This window comes from Heterocephalus glaber, unplaced genomic scaffold, assembly GCF_053883595.1.
Source record: "Heterocephalus glaber isolate CG9 unplaced genomic scaffold, H.glaber_assembly_v1.0 deba00001733, whole genome shotgun sequence".
NCBI lineage: Eukaryota > Metazoa > Chordata > Mammalia > Rodentia > Bathyergidae > Heterocephalus > Heterocephalus glaber.
Window position 1 is genome coordinate 5862969 of NW_028258444.1, and position 20480 is coordinate 5883448.

General features: G+C 42.2%; 1 protein-coding gene across 4 annotated transcripts in view; it reads right to left on the reverse strand.

The window, feature by feature from the left end:
* Window positions 1-15199: 15199 nt before the first annotated feature.
* The window catches only part of Pkp2 (plakophilin 2), an 82110-nt gene continuing 76829 nt past the window's right edge, over window positions 15200-20480 (reverse strand). For all 4 annotated transcript variants that reach the window (XM_087200040.1, XM_004855013.4, XM_087200038.1 and 1 more), the window contains exons 11-13: window positions 18280-18469; window positions 15514-15601; window positions 15200-15395 (exon numbers count right to left, since the gene is read on the reverse strand). In XM_087200040.1, coding sequence (XP_087056166.1) covers window positions 15327-15395; window positions 15514-15601; window positions 18280-18469 — 347 coding nt within the window. In that variant the 3' untranslated portion in view covers window positions 15200-15326. The remainder of the gene's footprint in view (window positions 15396-15513; window positions 15602-18279; window positions 18470-20480) is intronic.

A 20480-nucleotide genomic window follows, 5' to 3' on the forward strand; every position in this document is an offset into this window, starting at 1 on the left:
TAAAAAAATATGCATTCACAGTTATGAACTTCCCTCTTAGGAGACTACTTTCATTTGTCCTACAGGTTTTGGTATGTTGTGTTTCCATTGTTTGATTCTAGAAACTTTTTAATTTTTGTCCTGATTTTATCTGCAATCCATTGATTATTCAATAATGTATTATTTAATGTCCATGTGTCTGCAAAGTCTCTGTGGCATTTTTTGCTGTAGATCTTTATCTTCATTCCATGCTAGTGCAATAATATGAAGGAGATCATTTGAATTCTTTTGTATTTACTTAAGCATGCCTTATGGCCTAAGATACGGTCTATTTTGGAAAAAGTTTCATATGGTGCTCAGAAAAATGTGTACTCTGTAGTTGTTGGATGAAACACTGTAGATATTTGTTAAATCCATTTGTTCAGTGGTGTAGTTTAACTCTGTTGGTCTGCTGATTTTTTGTCTGGTTTACCTAATTGTGTCTAAAAGTGGCATATTATGTCCCTTTTTATGATTGTATTGGTGTCTATCTGTCCTTTTATGTCCAGTATTTTTTTGAAGTTGGGTGTGCCAGTATCTGGTGCTTATACACTTACAATTGCTCTCTTTCTGTTTAATTTTTTCCTTTACCAGTATGTAGTGGCCATCTTTGTCTCTTCTGATCAGTTTTGGCTTGAAGTTGGCTGTGTCCAAAAATAAGGTAGCTACTCTTGCTTGCTTTTGGACACTGGTTGCATTCTTTCATCTTCAGTCTTTGTGCTTCTTTTGGGATGAGGTATGTCTCTTATAGACAACATATGGTTAGACTTTGTTTTGATCCAATCTGTCAGTCTGTGTCTTTTAACTGAGGACTTAAGATCACTGACATTGAGAGTTTGGTTTTTTTTTTCAGTACCAGAGTTCGAACTCAGGACCTTGGACTTGTAAGGCAGGTGCAGTGCCACTGAGCTACATCCCCAGCCCAGAGAATTATTACTGTAAGGTATTTACTGAATCCTGTAATTGTATTATTTTTCCATTGCTGATTATTTTTTTCATTTTGTTTGACTACTGTCTCAGTATGCTTTTGGGGGGCCTCTTTGGTGGTGATGGCCTTTCTGTTTCTGTTTAGGATTCCCTTAAATATTTCCTGCAATGCTGGTTTAATGGTCATGTATTTCTTTGGGATTTGTCTGTCATGGAAAATCCCTCTGTGAATTTTGAACACTAATTGTGCAGAAAGCTGGGTTGACAATAGTTTTCTTTTGGGGCTAGAATAATGTCACTTCAAACTCTCCTAGCCTTTATTTAAAAGCTTTGTGCTGAAGAATCTGCTGTTATTCAGATAGTCTTGCCTTTATGTTACTTGTGCTATTTTTCTCTATCAACTTTAAGGATTCTCTCATTTTGTTAATTTTCTAGAATCCTAATTACAATGTATTGTAGAGAGTTTCTTTTCTGGTTGTGGCTATTTGGGGTTCTATATGTCTATGGTACTTGAATATCAAATTCTTTCCTTAGGTACCGATAATTACTATGATTTCAGTGAATAAGTGCTTTATACCTTTTGAATCATCTTCTAATTTTTCCTTTATTTTTATAATTTTGAGGTTGGTTTTAAAAATTATTATTTTAGTCATTTAGCAGCTGTTGGATCTAGCTTCCATGGTGTAATTTTTTTTTTTTTTTTTTTTAGGTACCGGGGATCGAACTCAGGTTCTTGCGCTTGCACAGCAGGCAGTGAAACCACTGAGCTAAATCCCTGGCCCCCTATGGTGTCATTTTTTAAGGGCTTCATTTGGTACATGATTTACTATGTTCGCCTTGTCTTCAGTTTCTGACACTCTGCTCTCACATTGGTCAAATCTGCTACTGATGCTTTTCACTAAATTTTTCATATCTTGTATTTCTGCTTGCTTTCTTTTCATAATTCCAATTCTTTACCAAAATAATCATTCATTTCTTTTATTGTCTTGTTTAACTTAACCAGTTCATCAGTTGTTTCTTTTTAAAACTAATTGAACATTTCACTAGTAAAGTCCTTTATCTGTTTAAATGATCCTTTTTGAGCTTGCTACACATCTTATGAATTTGCTTATATTCTTTCATCTCCTTAAACATTTTGACCATTTAATTTTTCAGTTCTCTGTAGCTTCCTCTATTTCAGCACCCAGGAGATCAGCTCTTGTGGACTTCATGGATTTTGGAGGCATATTGTTTCCTTGATTTCTCGTGTTTCTATTTTTTTTGTGCTGTGGGTTAAAGATCAATTAGGGCAGAGACACTGTCACTGCTGTGGAGACCTCTTTAGTTAGATTCCATCTCCCTGGGTTTGGGTTAGGGTTTGGTGTCTCCTGCTCATCAACCTCCTTGGTGCAATAGTCAGTCACGGTGCACAGATGGGTTTGTTGCTTTGCTCGGGAGTAACATAGAGGACTATAGAATTGTAGTATTTTTGGGTTCCAGAGTTTCCAGAGTTCTCCCTGTCTGTCTCCCATCCCCTCAGGTCACAGAGTGACAGAGGCTGTGGCAGAGTCACAGAGACCACTCAAAGCAGAAGAGCAAATTTTTTGAGACAGAGTCTTTCTTGCTAAATTGCCCAGGCTGGGCTCAAATCTGGGATCCTCCTGGCTCAGCCTCCCAAAGTGCTAGGATTCCAGGCATCTCTACCATGCCCAGCTATAGCTACATATTTTGCCCAGCTTTACTAAGGTATAATTGAAAAAAATTATACATATTCATGGTATACAATGTGATGTTTTCATATCATATATTAGGAAACAATTACCACAACCAAGCTAATTAACATTGCAATTACCTCATAGTTAGCTGTTGTTTCGTTTTGTTGAGAGGTCTCACTGTAGAGTTCAGACTGGCTTTGCACTCATTATGTAGCCTAGGCTGGCCTTGAACTCATGGCAATTCTGCCTCAGCCTCCTGTACTACCATTCCTAAGTAGCTTTTTTTTTAAATTATGAAAATATAAGGTCTCTCCTAACAAATTTTCTTTTCTCTTTCTTCCTTCCTTTCTCTTTTGCTCTGTCTGTCTCTGTCTGTCTGTCTCTTTCTGGTCTTCTCTCCCACCACCCCTCCTTTCTTGAGACAGCATCTTGCTTTGTTCCAGGCTGGTCTGGAACTGCTATGTAGCCCATCCAGTCCTCAAACTTGCAGTCCTCCTGCCTCAGCCACCCAAGTGCTGGGATTATAGGCGTGCACTGCAATGTCCTGCTCTCCTAGCATGTTTCAAGTCCACAGATAGTGATGTTAACTCTGGTCACTGTGCTGTACCTTAGAGTTCCAGAATGTATCCATCCTATGCCCAAAGTTTTTAATCTTTGACCAATGTCTCCCATTTCCCTCACTCCCACCCTCACAACCATCCTGCTACTTGGCTGTTTCTATAAGTTTGATATTTTTTACATTTCACATATAAATGAGATCATTACATATGTTTTTTTGCGACAGGCTTATTTCTCTTTACATAATGTTTTCAAGTTGTATCCATGTTGCAGCATGTAACAAGATGTCCTCCTTCAAAAGGTGGAATAATATTCCACTTATGTGTGTATACAGGTACAGATTTTCTTTTTCCATTCCTCCACCCACAGATGTGCAGGCTGTTTCCATGTCTTGGCTATTGGTCCATTGTATAGTTTTATAGATTGTGTTTCAAGTACCCTCTTTTTTTTTTTTTTTTTTGGTACCGAGAATTGAACTCAGGTCCTTGCGCTTGCGCAGCAGGTGGCGAAACCACTGAGCTAAATACAAAAAATCAATGAATCCAAGAGTTGGTTCTTCGAAAGAATCAACAAAATTGACAAACCTTTAGCCAACCTTGTCAGAAAAAGGAAAGAAAAGGCCCAAATCCATGCAATTAGGAATGAAAAGGGTGAAACTACAACAGACCCAGCAGAAATCCAGAGGATCATCAATACCTACTTTCAGAACCTATACGCCAATAAGATGGACAACACAGAAGAAATGGACAGATTCCTAGATACATATGAATTACCAAAGTTGAACGAAGAGGATCTAAAAATTCTGAACAACCCAATATCAATCAATGAAATTGAAAATGGAATTAAAAACTTATCAACTAAGAAAAGCCTGGGCCCTGATGGCTTCACAGCTGAATTCTACAAGACATTTAGAGAGGAACTGCTGCCACTACTGTTTAAACTCTTCACTGAAATTGAAAGGGAAGCAATACTCCCAAATTCATTCCTGGAAGCAAGCATCACCTTGATCCCCAAAGCAGAGAAAGACCCAACTGAAAAAGAGAACTATAGGCCAATCTCACTAATGAACATAGATGCAAAAATCCTTAATAAGATAATGGCAAACAGAATGCAGAAGATCATCAAGAAGATCACACACCCTGATCAAGTGGGATTCATCCCAGGGATGCAGGGATGGTTCAATATATGCAAATCAATCAATGTAATACACTATATCAATAGAACCAAGGACAAAAACCATATGATTATCTCCATAGATGCAGAAAAAGCATTTGACAAAATTCAACATGTGTTTATGATAAAAACCCTACAAAAAATTGGAATAGATGGTCTCTATCTCAAACTGATAGAAGCCACCTATGAAAAACCAACAGCCAATATCATACTAAATGGTCAAAAACTGAAATCCTTCACACTAAAATCAGGAAGAAGACAAGGATGTCCACTGTCACCACTCTTGTTCAATATAGTTCTGGAAACATTAGCCACGGCAATTAGACAAGAGAAAGAAATAAAAGGAATAAAGATAGGTAATGAAGAAGTCAAATTGTCATTATTTGCAGATGACATGATACTCTATACAGAAGACCCCAAGAACTCCACCAAAAGTCTTCTAGACTTAATAACTAAATTCAGTCAAGTAGCTGGTTACAAGGTCAACACACAAAAATCAATAGCTTTCCTCTACACGAATGACAGACTCACTGAGAGAGAAATAGGGCAAATAATTCCTTTCACAATAGCATCCAAAAAACTGAAATACCTAGGAATCAACCTAACAAAAGAAATCAAAGACCTCTTCTCTGAAAACTATGGCACTCTGAAAAGAGAGATTGAAGATGATATCAGGAAATGGACAGACATCCCCTGCTCCTGGGTAGGAAGGATTAATAGAGTGAAAATGACCATACTTCCAAAACTGCTATATAGAGTCAATGCAATTCCAATTGAGATCCCAGCAGCATACTTCATAGACCTTGAGCAAACAATCCAAAAATTCATTTGGAACAAGAAGAGACCCAGAATAGCAAAAGCAATTCTAGGTAACAGAGACATGGCAGGGGGTATCACAATCCCCAACCTGCAACTCTACTACAAAGCTACTGTGATAAAAACAGCATGGTACTGGCAAAGAAACAGGCTTGAGGACCAGTGGAACAGATTAGAAGATGCAAAAACAACGCCAGACACACTCAGCCATCTCATCTTTGATAAAGGAGCCAAGCACCCTCACTGGAGGAAAGATAGTCTCTTTAATAAATGGTGCTGGAAAAATTGGGCTTCAACTTGCTAAAGATTAAAACTAGACCTGTATCTCTCACCATGCACTAAACTAAAATCAAAATGGATTAAAGATCTAAATATTAAAATAGAAACTCTGAACCACTTGGAACAGAGGTTAGGTAGAACTCTCAAAGACATTGGTGTAGGAAAAGATTTTATGAACAAAACCTCAGTTGCCTGTCAACTAGCACAAACAATCAACAAGTGGGATCTCTTCTTATTGAAAAGCTTCTGCACAGCAAGAGAAACCACCAGCAGTGTGAAGAGACAACCCACAATGTGGGAAAAAATCTTCACCTGCTCTTCCTCAGACAAAGGTCTACTACCTCAGATCTATAAAGAACTTAAAAAGATCAGACCTCCCAAATTTAAAGACCCGATCCAAAAATGGGCATCTGAAATGAACAGACATTTCTCAAACAAAGAAGTAGAAATAGCAAATAAATACATGAAAAAATGTTCAACATCACTGGTCATTCAAGAGATGCAAATGAAAACAACACTGAGATTCCACTTCACTCCAGAAAGAATGGCTGCTATCATGAAATCAACCAATAACAAATGTTGGCGGGGCTGTGGGGAAAGAGGAACCCTGCTCCCCTGCTGGTGGGAGTGTAGACTGATGCAACCACTGTGGAAATCAGTATGGAGATACCTCAAAGAACTAGGACTGGAAGTCCCATTTGACCCAGCTATTCCACTGCTGGGGATCTTCCCCAAAGAATTAAAAGAATCATACCACAGTGCTTTATGTGCACCCATGTTGATAGCAGCACAGTTTGTAATAGCTAAAACTTGGAAACAGCCCAAATGCCCATCAACTGGAGGCTGGATAAAGAAAATGTGGGTTTTTAAAAAATAAAATGGAGTATTACTCAGCCATAAAAAATGAGAAATTAGAGACATTTATAGCTAAGTGGATGCACATTGAGGCGATACTCTTAAGTGAAATAAATAGGACACACATGTATAAATACTGAATAGTTTCGCTGGTGTGAGAAACTGAAAGTGTAAATAAGGACTAAATGTATCATAGGTAATGTGAAATAGGAAGAAAAGGGGCAAAGGGGAAGGAAGTGGGAGGGCTAGGGGAAAGGATAGAAGGGAATGGGATTAATATGAGAACATGGAAAAAGAGGAACTAAATATTTGTAAATAGGGAGGAATGGAGGAGTTGAAGGGAGAGCTCGGCAAGGGTGAAAAATAAGATCCAAGAGAGACTATGTAAAGGTGCAAATTTCCAATGATGAATGTCATTATATTGTATACCTAAAATGTATCAATGATTAGAATGAATAATCGAAAATGTAAAATAGGAAGAAAAGGTCCAAAGGGGTAGGGGTAGTGGGAGGGGCAGGGGAAAGGAAAGCAGGGAAAGGAAAAATGATGAGAAATGGAAAACATGGAAATAAAGTCTTTGTAAATAGGGAAGGGTGAAGGGGGTGAAGGGAGGGCTAGGAATGGGGAAAAAATAAGAACCAAGATGCATTATGTAAAGGTACAATTCCCAATGAGAAATGTAATTGTGTTGTATACCTACAATGTACCAATAAAAGAATTTAATAAAAAAAAAAAGACAGGTTTTGAGGAGCTGTTGGATTCTGCTTCACTAATATCCAACTGCCAGAATTTAGTCATACGTGTTCACATTACAGGGAGGCAGGGAAATGTAGTCTTCATTCTGGGCTTCCTGCGTCCTTTTAAAATTTCTGCTGGTGTTTGAAAAGGAAAGACAGGACATAGTGGTGGCAATAAGCAGCCTGTTCCACACCTGACTTTTATGCAAACACAAAGGATTTACTGGTTCCAAATATTCTTTTTAAAAAGTCAGTCTTTTTTTCAGAAAAGGAAATTAATTATTTGCCCTCAGCTGCACAAATGACTTCTTTTCAGAGAACACATCCAGTGTCCCACCTGGGTTAGCAATGACACAGCCTTCCTCTGCAACCTCAGCACAAGGAGCATGTCCTCCACTTCCTCTGCCTGAAGGCTCCCTTACGTGAATTCTCTGGGAGGATGGGCTGTGGACAATGGATCAGAAGGAGGTGCAGACCTCAAGATGGATGGGGACATGGAGGATGCAATTTGGCAGGTAATGTCCCCTCCTCTGAGCACTTCCTGAGTTTGCTTTCTGCTCTCAGATGGCCCCTGACACTGTGGAGAGCATGGGGATCAAGTGGGGACAGGAGGAGGTGGAAGGTGAAGGTTCCAAATCCCCACATCCCTGGCCAGCAGCCCAATCTGCAAGAGGGAGGAAACGATCAGTACCTTTCACAGAGTGCCTAAGTGCCAGGGATTTTGAAAACATCATTTTATTCCCTCAAAAAACAAAATAAAACAAAACCCTACAAAGTCTCTGAAAAAGATCGAAAATGTGAAAATATCTCTTGTTTTTTGACAGGAAGAACCATCATAGTGAAAATGGCCATACTTCCAAAATTGTTACACACATTTAATGCAATTCCAATCAAAATTCCAACAACATATTTCACAGAATTAGAGAAAATGATCCTAAAACTCATTTGGAACAAGAAGAGACCTACAGAGCAAAAACAATTCCAGGCAACAAAGGCAAGGCAGGAGGTATCACAATTCCTGACCTGAAATTATACAACAAAGCTACTTGTGATAAAAACAGCATGGTACTCATGGTACTGGGAAGACAGACCTGAGGATCAGTGGAACAGACTAGAAGATGCAGAAACAACTCCAGACACACTCAGCCACCTCATCTTTCACAAAGGAGCCAAACTTTTACCTTCACTGTAAGAAAGACAGCCTCTTCAATAAATGGTGCTGGAAAAACTGGCTTTCCACATGCCAAAGATTGAAACTAGACCCCTATCTTTCACCATGAACTAAATTAAAATCGAAATGGTTCAACAATCTAAATATTTAAATGGAAATATTAAATCTGCTGGAAAAGAGAATAGGTAATGCCTGACAACATAGGAGTAGGCAAAGACTTCATGAACAAAACCTAGACTACATGGAAAACACCACAAAGAATCAACACCTGGGACCTCATCTTATTGAGAAGCTTTTGCACAGAGAGCAAAACCACCAACAGAGTGAAGAGACAACCTACAGTGTGGGAAAATTTTTTTTTACCAGCTATTCATCAGACAAAGGACTATCATCTAGAATATAAAAAGAACCTAAAAAAAATCAGACCCCCCCCCCCCAAATTTAAAGACCCAATCCAAAAATGGCCATCTGAAATGAAAAGACACTTTTCAGATGAAGTAGAAACAGCAAATATCTGAATGAAAAAGTGTTCAACATCGCTGGTCATTCAAGAAATGTAAATTAAAACAAGGTTGAGATTCCATCTTGCTGCAGAAAGAATAGCTATCAATAAATCAACCAATAAATGCTGGAGGGGCTGAGGGGTGAAAGGAACCCTTCTCCACTGCTGGTGGGAGTGTAGACTGGTGCAATAACTGTGGAAATCAGTGTAGAGATTCTTCAAAAAACTAAAACTAGAGATTCCATTTGCCCCAACTGTTCCCCTTCTTGGTATCTTCCGAAAAGAATTATAAGCATCATACCACAGAGAAATATGCACACCCATGTTTATAGCAGCACAGTTTATAATAGCTAAATCTTGGAAACAGCCCAAATTTCCATCAACTGTCAAGTGGATAAAGAAGATGTGGGTTTTTTTTTATACAATGCAGTACTATTCTGCCATAAAGAAGGATGAGCTTCAGACATTTCTAGCTAAATGGATTGACCTTGAGAACATACTCCTAAGTGAGAGAAATCGGACACACATGTGTAAATATCACATTATTTCTCTGGTCTGAGAAACCAAAAGTAGAAATAAGGACTGAGATGTGTAACAGATATTGGGAAATGGGAAGAAAGTGTTCAAATGAAAAGGGGAAAGAGGGAGAAAGGAAGGAAAGGACAAGAAAAAATGAAAATAGAAGGAAAAAATGGAAACAAAGATTTTGTACACAGGAAAGGAAGGGGGCTTGAGGGGGGAATAGGAAAAAAGGGATGGGATATACCATGCATTCCCTATGCATATTTCCTACGAGGAGTGTTATCATTATGTATGCCTAAAATGTACCAATAAATGTGCTATTAAAAAAACCCCTACAAGGTGATGAGGTGAAGTTCTCACCTGTAAGGTGTAACTCCGCAGTCACACAGCCCGTCAGAGGTGAAGGAATTCACACCCACGCTCTCTGCTGGGCCAACCACCCAACACTGGAGAGCCACCTTCCTGCAGGGTGACTGTCAGGAAAGGTGTAACTCTGCTTCCATCATGGCTACCTAAAATGCTTGTTTTGTTTCCCAGTGCTGCGGCTGGAACTCATGGCCTCGCAAATGGTAGGCAAGCTTTTTACCCCTGAGCTCCATCCCCAGCCTCATAATTACTGCTTAAAGGTAAGAAATGGTGATGCCAAGAAGAAGGGAGAATAAAGAAGAGGTCCCAGGCCTCTCTTCTCTTCCACTTCCTACAGTTCAAGAGCAGCACTCTGTTCCTCCTCCTTTCTGACTCTCCCTGAGGTGATCATGGGCTCACAGCACTTCCTAATTAGTCTTTATCTACAAACTTTCATCACGTGGGCCCTACGTGCAGTGCAGCAACCACAGCAGGAAAATTTGAAGCAGAAACAGCCATATGTTGGGAAGGAGTTATCTTACGGGCCAGACGAGACCTATTTGCTGAAGATTATTGAATTTTTCCTTATCTGAGGGTCTCTACATATGGTGGACAATGCTGTGGGAGTACTCTCCAGCCCCATTTTTCCATCCTTGAACCTTGGGGAAGTTTGCACAGCTTCAGGGGAGGTCTAAGTGGCTCACACGGATTTTAGTGTCACTTTTCTCACTGGGAACTGATTCAGGACTGGGCAGATCTAATTATGGACAATATGAGACCTGATGGAGGCTTCTAGGAAAATTTTATTATATAAAAAAAAAAAGGATGCAGGAAAGGAAATGTTTGCTCTTCCAGCCTTTGGCTCTGTGAGGGTAAGATGTTTAGAGCTGGTGCAACCATTTTGTAAACATGAAGAGAGCAGTCAAGGGCAAAAACCAACAGGCGAAGGGTGTCAAAGCACAAAGATGGAAGCAACCTGCATTCGTGAGCTGCTGACCAAGCCTGAGCTTGAATCCGTTTTTCCTGTCACAGGAAATAAAAACGCTATCGCTTTTGGCCTCGTTTGGTAACCAAATACAATGAAATGTTCTAAGTGAAAAACTAAAGAAGGAAAGATAAAACATTAGGTGAGGAATTGGTTCGCTTCACACATTGAGCCACCAGAAGAAATGGGTATGGGTTACTCAACATGTTCACACATAACTCTTATTTAGAGCTGTTAAAGCAATACTACTAAAATAGATTGCGTTTGCTTTTTAAATTAGGGCTTAGGAAATCCCCAATTAGATCAAAGGGGCCAAAGAAACAAGTTTCTATGAAAAAATGTTGTCTATATCACAGTGAAATCTGTAACTTCGTACAATTAATACATTAATAAACATTTTTTGTCCATTCCCTAAATACTGGAATTTTCTGCACTCTTATTACGGTTGTGTCAGGTTGTTTTCCTTGTCATTATTTCTGACTGAAATACCAATGAGCATGAGCGCGTCTTGATAGTTCCCTGCTCTCACACCAACCATTTCCTGTTGCTGAGCTCTGTTTCAGGTAACTCCCTTGGCCTACGCCCCCTTGCCTCTTGCTGACAGTTTCCCCTGCATTTCTGTCAGGAAGCACAGGGTACCAAGGAAACTGGGAATGTGCCGTCACACGGAAGTCTGGCTCACTACTCTCTGTGAGCAGTCTCCCCATCACCTCTCACTCGCCCACAGCTCTAGGAGTTGATGTTCAATATAATACACACGTGTTTAAAGATGTATCTAAACATGGAAGTTGTTTAGTTGAGCGTGGTGGTGCACACACCTGGGAGGCTGAGGCAGGAGGAGCTCACCCTGGGCAATTTAGTGACTTAGTGAAACCCCGTCTCAAAAAAAAAAAAGAGAGAGGGCTGGGGGTACAGGTCAGTGTGAGGGCCCAGTTCAATGCTCAGTAGGAAAAAAAGAAAAGAAAATCCTAACTTTTGTCTAGAAAACCCTAAAATACCCAAAGGATTGCCTATTGTGCAAAACATCTTTGTATGGCTGTAAGAAAACCACGACAGTTTGGACGTGTTTCCTCTTCCTTGCCAGAGTGTTAGCAGCCTACAGGTAACGCAGGCTTCTGTGATGTAAGCGCAGGCTGGCGTCAAAGTTCCGGATCCGCTCCGCCTGGTCCTGCCTCAGCCTGGGCATCTGGGCCTCTGTCCGAGCTCCGCCTGGGGACAGGCCGCACTCCTGGGGTGCGCAAAACAAAAGTGCAGGAAATGGTCCTTCGGCTGAAGTCGCAGTTTCAGGTGTTAGCGAGCTCGTTCGTCTGGCACTAACCGCGGGCCTGGTTCGTGCAGCAGAGGCGTCAGCCTGCCGAGCGGGGCTGGGAGCCAGGTAAGAACTGGCCACACACCTTCCGTGCTCACTGGCGACCGAGATCCCTGCTGCTCCAAACCGCACAGCTCCAAGAATTAAGGGAGAGAAAACGGGCTTAGAGCAGAGGTTTGTGTCCGCGGCAGCCTGTGTCCCTCCTGGATTCCGAAATGCTGAGAAATGCTGAGGTCAAGCCTGGCTTTGCGGAGACTCGGGCTTCCTCGAACTGATTTATGAGTGTGGGATGGATCTTTTCTCCTAACAGCTCAATACCCACAAGGGACTCTGGCTGGCCTTGCAGGGGATGGGGCAGTGTGTGTGTGTGTAGCTTTGAACAGATCCAGACATATCAGCAAAAAGAAATTCAAAAGGGAAGAATTAAAAAAGAAAAGCAAGACCTCCAAACCCAGGAACTCCAAATAATTTAGCACTTACTGTGTTCCGGAGAGCATTGTTTCAAGCGCTCCGTATTTATTAAAGCAGTTCATCCTCATGCACCCGTGAGGTAAATGTCCCCGCTACTCACTGCAGTAGGCAAGGAGAGTCAAGGCTAGCGACAGAAGGTCTGAGAGAAGCCACAATCCAACTCAGGCTGGCTGCCCCAGGACTGGTCCCCCACATGCAACATCAGTCTGCCGTTTCTGCTGTGAAATTAATTAATTATTTTTTTTTTTTTGGTACCGGGGATTGAACTCGGGACCTTGCACTTTTGAAACAGGCGCTGGAACCACTGAGCTAAATCCCCGGCCCACTGCTGCGAAATTAATAAGAACCGAGTCTTTTGACACAGAAGGTACTAAAAGACCTGGCCTTCTAAATTCCTCCTAATCCAGAGATTCTGTGACCTGAGGCTTCTGCAATTTTGTTCAAAATACACACATACCAAAGTCCTCATTCCAATGCCAAGATTCATTACAAATTTATTTAGAGGAAATCTCACTACCTATACTATACATAAACTTACACACATACCTTATTTCCTGTTTTTTCCCCCCCTAAGGAACTGCTTCTTCAGCACATGATTACATTGTGCCTGTGAATCCCTTCTTCATCTTGCCAGAGTGCTGTGGTTTTCCCCGTCAGGTATAAACATGTGGAAGCAATGGGAATCCAAGGCAGCAGCCTCCAGGATTCTGGGAGACCACCAGGCATTCTTGACCTGGGAGGGACTCTTTGGAACTCTCAGCACAAATAAACAAAGTGGCTTTTCTGTTCCTCTGATGCCTTGGGCCAGCCAGAGATACACAGAAAAACCAAACTGCCTGTGGTCAAACTGATTACTGTCCACACAAGGCCTTCCCTATCTGGGGCACTCACAGAGTAAAGTACAGAGGTGCTTTCAAACAGAGACACAGTGCGGGACATAATAATCTGACAACCTATCTTTGTGTAGACACAGATCTACTTGATGCATTAAAACTAACAATCCTCAACGCATTTGTACATCCCAGTGACAGAGCACTTGCCTATTAAGTGTGAGCCCCCGAGTCTGATCCTCAGCACCACACACACACACAAATCGCTTGATTATCTTTCCATTTCTATGTGCTTTTGTCACTAGTTATTCCTGTGTTCTTACAGGAAATGTTTCTTGCTAGGGTATTAGCACTTCTAGCTCTCTGGGAGGCTGAGGCAGGAGGATCCCAAGTTTGAGCACAGCCTAAGCAACTTCGCAAGACCCTGTCCATCTCTAAATAAAAAATTTTAACAGGGGACTAGGGATGTAGTTCAGTGAGAAGGCCCTGGGTTTTATCTCTAGTACTGCCAAACAAAAAACCCCCAAACCTTAGGGAAGAAATATAAATAATTATAAAGTATCAGACACTTAGCAGTTGAAAATTATGAGGTCAAATCCTCAGCTCTCAGTCAATCCACCACACACCAAGACAGACAGATCAGATAAGCGCAGATCCCAACACAGGCGGTGTTACTTTTGCTTCATTTTGTGTTTAATATTTGAAAGCTCTATTAATGCCTTAAAAACATGGAAATATTTGAACATATATCATTTATCTAGAGAGAGAAATAAACTCTAAATGTTTATTGTCTGAAACCCAGGGAAAAACATGTAAATTCCCTCTTTAGGATTTAAAAAAAATGATAGCAACCTCATTTTGGTCTAGGTTAATAACCCATCTTCACTGAATTTTAAACTTGGAAAACAATTATTAAGTTCCATCTATAAGAAAGACTTAAGTATGCACTGAAATTGGAAATGAGAATTTACTTTCTATTACATTTTTCTGGCCAAAAGGAGCCAAAGGAGTTTTCCTTTTCTTACTTTCTTGCAACAAATATTGTCAGACTTCTTTATAGAAGCAAAATGTGTAACAGAACTGGAGTTGAGAAGACTAATCCTCCACGAGTGGTTTTAATCACAGCCCTGTTAAGACAATCCCTGCAGCTGGCGATGGCACCTTTGAAGCTCAGCATCCCGGTGTCATTTCGGGAGCACCTTGGCACCTTACCATGCGCTTCCTCCATGTGACTCTTCTATTATATCCGTGGCTCCGTTATTTCTTACATTCTGGGTGAGCTGAGATGCCCAGTAGTGGCTCATTTGCTGAGCTGCATCCACAACCCCGGGTGGCCCTGGGTGCCCCTGGCAGAGCCTGTCTCATCCCCCACCAAGGCAGAAGGGGAGAAGGCCCAGGACACAGCGCCCAGAGCCCACTGTGTAGAAGAGATCTTCGTCTCTGGCTGTTAAGACAGGCAAGTTATTTCCTTGAGCACAAGTCCCGCTCACCCAGTGCCGAGCGAGCCCTGCCTTACAGCCCCTGTTTAAGCTTGCTGCAAGCTCACCCCACAATTCCCTTTTCTTACATGCATGCTTCTGTAATGTAAATTTCTCAAGTTCATTTAAAACCACAGGGAAAAAGAGCCAAGGGGATAAAAACGAACACAGAGCAATCAAATGACCCTCCATGACACTCTCCTCTGGAGGCCTGCAGGTATTTCTCATCCCTTCTGATGGGTTTTAGCGTATCTGAATGACACACCTGTGACTCGGTGCTGAAGCATGTGCAGAAACTGGGAGTACAAAGGGAAAGCAAACTTTTAAAATGCGAGTGACACAGCAGCTCTGCTCTCACACACCCTGCCGGTGAGCACCCAGGCGGCCGGCCTCCGGAGGGCAGAGGCTGAGGGACAGCCTGCTGCGGGTGGTTACGGGCAGCAACCTTGCAAAAGTCCTCGGGGGCCTAACAACAGTGTGCTCTGATGATCTGTTTCCTGGATCTCAGGACCATGGCAACAAGAAAGGCTAGAAACGACACGTACTTTCTTTGTGAGGATTCTTGGGCTAGACAGTAGAAAAATAGGTCTTTTCCTTGGGGGTTTTTGCATGGCCAGGAGGGTGAGGCTGAAATCTCTGCAGCTGTCTCCCTGTCCTCAGTCCTTGAGGGAGTGGTAGGCCTTGGCAGTCCGGCTGTTGACAAAGTCTGTCTTCTTAAACTGAGCCTTGGGAATAAGCAGATGGGAAGGTGAAGAGTGAGAAATTCTCACACAAGACAACGCGGGGTGGCGATCTCTCCCCAGAGCCCTGCCAGCCTCTCCGACCCCCACCTCAGCTTCTTACCTTCTTGAAGGCTGTATGGAGCTCCGTGTGCGCCCACAGGGAGTACAGGAGCACAGATGCTGCCTTGGTGGCTTTGCTGGGGGCGTACCTGGAAAGAGAGGACACTCTGAGCCCGGTGACAGTGTGAGGCCTGACTTTCTGTGAGTCCTCCTGACTGCTGCCTCAGGAGCAGCTGCCTGATTAGAGGCTGGCCTCGATCGAGGCAGGGCCACACCTCATTTCCTTTTTACTGCAGAACTGGGGATTGAACCCAGGGCCTCACACACACCAGACAAGTGCTTTACCACTGACCCACACCTCCAGCCCTGTTTCTTTTTAATCTTTTTAAACCAGTAGGGCAGTGCTAATAAATACCTTGTAAAGAAAATTGCCACGGTTATAAGGAATATATCCTTAAACATGGTTTTAATTTTCTAATTTATTTATAGACTGCAATCTATATTTGTATATTTATGATGTGTGTTTACAGAACACCCAGGCAGGACAGCATCACTGAAAAATGTACATGCTTCTTAGTGACTCTATCAATGTGAAAGTAATTTTTCAAGTTAAAAAACAAAACTCTTGTGACAGTAACTGTTCATATAGTTTTAAATCATTTTATGTTTTACTATATAATGACAAAACTCACGGCTGTTATAAACCCAAGTCACCACTAAATGTGACACTGACATGGTCTGTTTTTAAATGTGTCCTCAGCTTCTCAATCCTTGCTAAAGACCAGTGCCTTCTTCCGTCTTTCTCTTCCAATGTCCGACTAGCCCTTGGCTGACTTATTTTTTTTTCAAACATGGAAAACAACAACAGTGTGCATGTCTGCTTTCCATTATCGTAAGAGCTTGTAAACATGCGTCCATGAGCAGAGAAATCTAAACTGCTGGGGCGGGGAGCACAAGGTGGGTTCATTCATTGCTCAGCATCTTTTCTTCCCACGCACACCAGCCTTGCTGGGAGAGCAGGTCACCTTGTAATCCAGGGTGGTCTTGAACTCATGGTGATCTTCCTACCTTAGCTTCACCAGTGCTGGGATTATAGGTATGTGGCACCACACCTGGCAAAAGTGTAAGAAGTTCTTAAACTTGCAAGGGTAATAGTCATGAAGCTTGTTTATAAGTTGGTTGGTTGGCACCGGGGACTTGTATGTCCGAGGATACAAGGCTGTAAATGATAATTAGCTCCCAGGCTAGCCCATAAATAACAGGTTGGGTATACAACACTCTGGCAAGGAAAGAGCAACAGGCATCTTTTTATGTTTTTTTTTTCTTTCCCTGGACAGCATGTGAAGACATCGGGGGTGTCACATAAGTGACAGACACTCCTCTGTTTTGCTAAGGTATATGAAGTTTCCAAAAGTAAATGCACAATCCCCCAGGCAACAGTTACTGCGTCTGAATATTTACAGTACTGGGATTGAACTCAGGACCTTGCGTTTGCCAAGCACGAGAGGCACCACTGAGCTATATCCCCAGCCACACCTGAATATTTAAATAGCTCCAGTTATGCTACCTTAACCTTACGGCGGGCTGCTTAGAGATCAGATGACTACTTCATGACTTACTCATAAGAGTCATTTCCATTTTGCACAATAGCTCATTTTTTCTGCAAAGACTGAGCAACTGCTATGGCCAACCTCTGGGGTTGAGTGAGTGTTCCCCGCATCCTACTGTAGTCTCCCTACCTCTGGAGTTTGGCCAGAGAGGGGCTATGGAGTGCCGGGTCCAAGGCGGGCTGGGGGGCAAGGTGTGTTCCCCACAGGACACCATGGAGCCCCACCCATAGCCCTGAGTGCCCAGTGCACCTCTGTCTACCACAGGCGAGGTCCACGTGCTCTGTAACTCATTAGAACTAGACAACAACAGCTTTCCTCAGGGTTATATGCAAAGGTAACTTCTAGGGCTGAGGATGGACTCAGCACTAGAGCACTTGCCCAGCGTGCCAGGGTTCAATTCCCAGCCCCAAGGAAAAAATAACTAGCATTTGTAACAAATCAAACAGTTCTGAATTAAATAAAGAATGCACATTACCTTCAGGTCCTTTTCCCCTCCCATCTCTCCAAATAAACTAGAAGTATCGATCTGGGTGCACACAGAAGCAAGGGTGGCTTTACTGCACCACATCTACTCTCGAAAGGGAGTAAGAGGTGGAAGAGAAAACCGGGAGAATGAAGCTACTTGGGCCCTTCCCCTTCCCCACCCATCTGCGCAGTCTCTGCTTCTGATAAGCTGCCTATGGCCTCAAAGGTGTGAGCAAGGCAGGGCCCTTCCTGCTCACAGGATGCCCCTTGCTACACTCTGCTTCCTGCAGTACTGGGGACTGAGCCCAGGGCCTTCTCATTGAGCTACAGTCCCAACCTCTTGGATTTTTTTCTTTTTTAAATTTTGAGATATGATCTTTCTAAATTGCTAAATTGCCTGGGTTGGGCTGGAATTTTCAATCCTCCCGCTTCAGCTTCCCAGAGTGCTGGGATTATGAGTGTGTGCCACACGCCTGGCTCAACACTGCCTTTCTGAAATCACAGCTCTGGGAAACAAGTTCATCAGGTCAATCAAATGCTGGGGGAGAAGCTACAGAGTGGGATTCTGTCTCCATGTTTTACAGGGAGCTGCCACATGGCTTGATGACTTTGCTCCTCCCTTGGCCACCAGGTGGTTCCCGGCCTTAAGACTGTGTTTGTGGCCAAGCTGCTGGGTCCTCACGAGGGACATTTCTAGCTGTGACAGAGCAGTGATGGCAGGGAGGGGACCAGGGCAGAGGTATAGGACTTACGCATCCCCAGCGCTGATGGCCATGACCTTGTGGAGACCCCCCGTGTTCAGGAGGTCCCGTGCGTTCTGGTAGCTGTTCTGGATTATGTTGTTCAGTGTGTAACAGGCCGAGGCTGCCATCTCAACGAGAAGGTCAGTTGTTGGGACCGTGTCAGGGATTATGGAAACCAAATCCGGTAGGGTTTCTTTGGCTGCAAAGTCAAAGAAAAACCACACTTGATTAGGAAGATTTTTCTTCAGCCCAAGATTCCAATACATTTTGGGTAAAGGACATTTCAAAAAAGAGACACAGTTGGTTAACAAACATATGGCAAGATGTAACTTTCCTAATCATCATATTTGAAAAAATTTAAAAAGAGGTTGTTCTGTTCTGTGCCCAGAACTTTGAAAATCTCACAAAGCAATTTGACAGAGATATCAAGAATTTTAAAATTTTTGTATTCTTCAACTCAGCAATTCCACTTCTGAGACATCGCTTTAAAAAATGAAAATGCTTTCTGTAGAGATCTTTCTGACAGAATTATATATAAGTGAAAAATTATAAAAAATCTAAATCTCATAGGAAGCAAAGATTGCTATGCATTCTACAGCATATCTTCAAAGCCTGTATAACAGGAAACGTTATATTGATATTCTGTGTGAAAAAGTTATATAAGGAATACACAATATTACAAAATAAAATACATATAAGAGAACTACACTAAAATGCTAACAGAACTGTTTTTAGTGGTGATCTAAAAACATTTAAAAATTATCTATATCCCAAAGTTTAAAAAAGATACGTAAGTAGTACTACTTTTTAAAAAGAGGAACAAACTATTTTAAATGTTCTTTTTCACCATGTGTGTAACTCTTGGTAGTAGGTTGAGTTTAGCATTTTTCATAGTAACATGAGAGGTATGAACATGTGAAGACCTCACTATAAATTGTCCTGTGGTATATATTTTGGGCAATAAGAGCTGTATTTTATTTTTCATAATGACTTTTCTTCTGTATATTTTCTTTTTGCTCTACCTTGGAAGTCTATTAACAGCTGAGGAGCATCCTCTGTAGCTTGTGTTGCTCACATGGCTCCACATCAGAGTGCTGTGTTGGTCACGAGTGTGTAATACGTACTGATTATTTTGATTATTTCTTCGTTTGTGTTCAGGTTGCACCTTACACCCTTCTTCTCTGTATGACCCTGGGTTATAATCGGGTCTGCACCTGTCTGAATTTTAGGTGGGTTTGTAGGTTCCTTGAATACAGTGATTTTATTTCTGTGTTCCCAGCAGCAATCATGATTCCTGAGGGCAAGAGGCACTCTATAAAGGGGCCCGAATGGCATCATCCAAGGACAACCCGGAGCTGGCTGACAGTAAGACACCTGCTCAGGGATCTGACCACCTTCTTCTCCGTGGCTTAAGCAGTGTGGCATGGAGGTGCAAACCGCTTGGCTCAGCCTCTGAAGCCCAAGTTCTTCAGCTTCAGTCCAGGCTCTGCTGCTTCATGGTTCTTGGTCTGGACAAGCTACTCCCTCTCTGCTGCAGTTCCCTAGGCTGTACTGCGGGGTATTCATAGTGCCCGCCTTCACAAGGGTGTTGGAAGGGAATCAGTGAGTTAATGCATGTGCACTGTGTGTTATTATCAGAAGGCCTCACCTGTCAATAGGTTAAACTGCAGAATTAAAGGCCCGGGGGACAGGAACTTTCCCTTCACTGTGTTATGGGGACAGTGTGGAGAAAGGTCTGAGAGAATCACTCCACACAGAATGGCCCATCAGTCTCTCTGCAGGGTGCCCTGCTGGGCACTGTCCCCCTCGAAGACGGCTCTGCCTCACTGACCCTGCCATGCCTCTTGAGTCCCCTGCTGCAGACCGGTGTTAAGGTGAGTGTGTGGTCATGGCTGAGGAGGAATGCCCATCATGTTAGAGACTGTTGCTTTCTGTTGTGTTAATTTTTCTTAGAAAAGTACAGCTGTTTCTGTGGCGAAGCGAACACCACAGTACAGCATAGGAGGGTGTCTAGTAGTGTATCCATAGCCATATTATCTAAATTGTTTTTTGTCCATATATAGTGTGAGCAAAAAACATGATAAATGTGTTTAAAAAATTTACTACAGTAAAAAACACATTGCTATTAATATCCCTCAGAATACTCAAGATATGCCCTCACTTCAAACACACTTATCCCATTATTTTGAAAATATCTTTAATTGTAATAA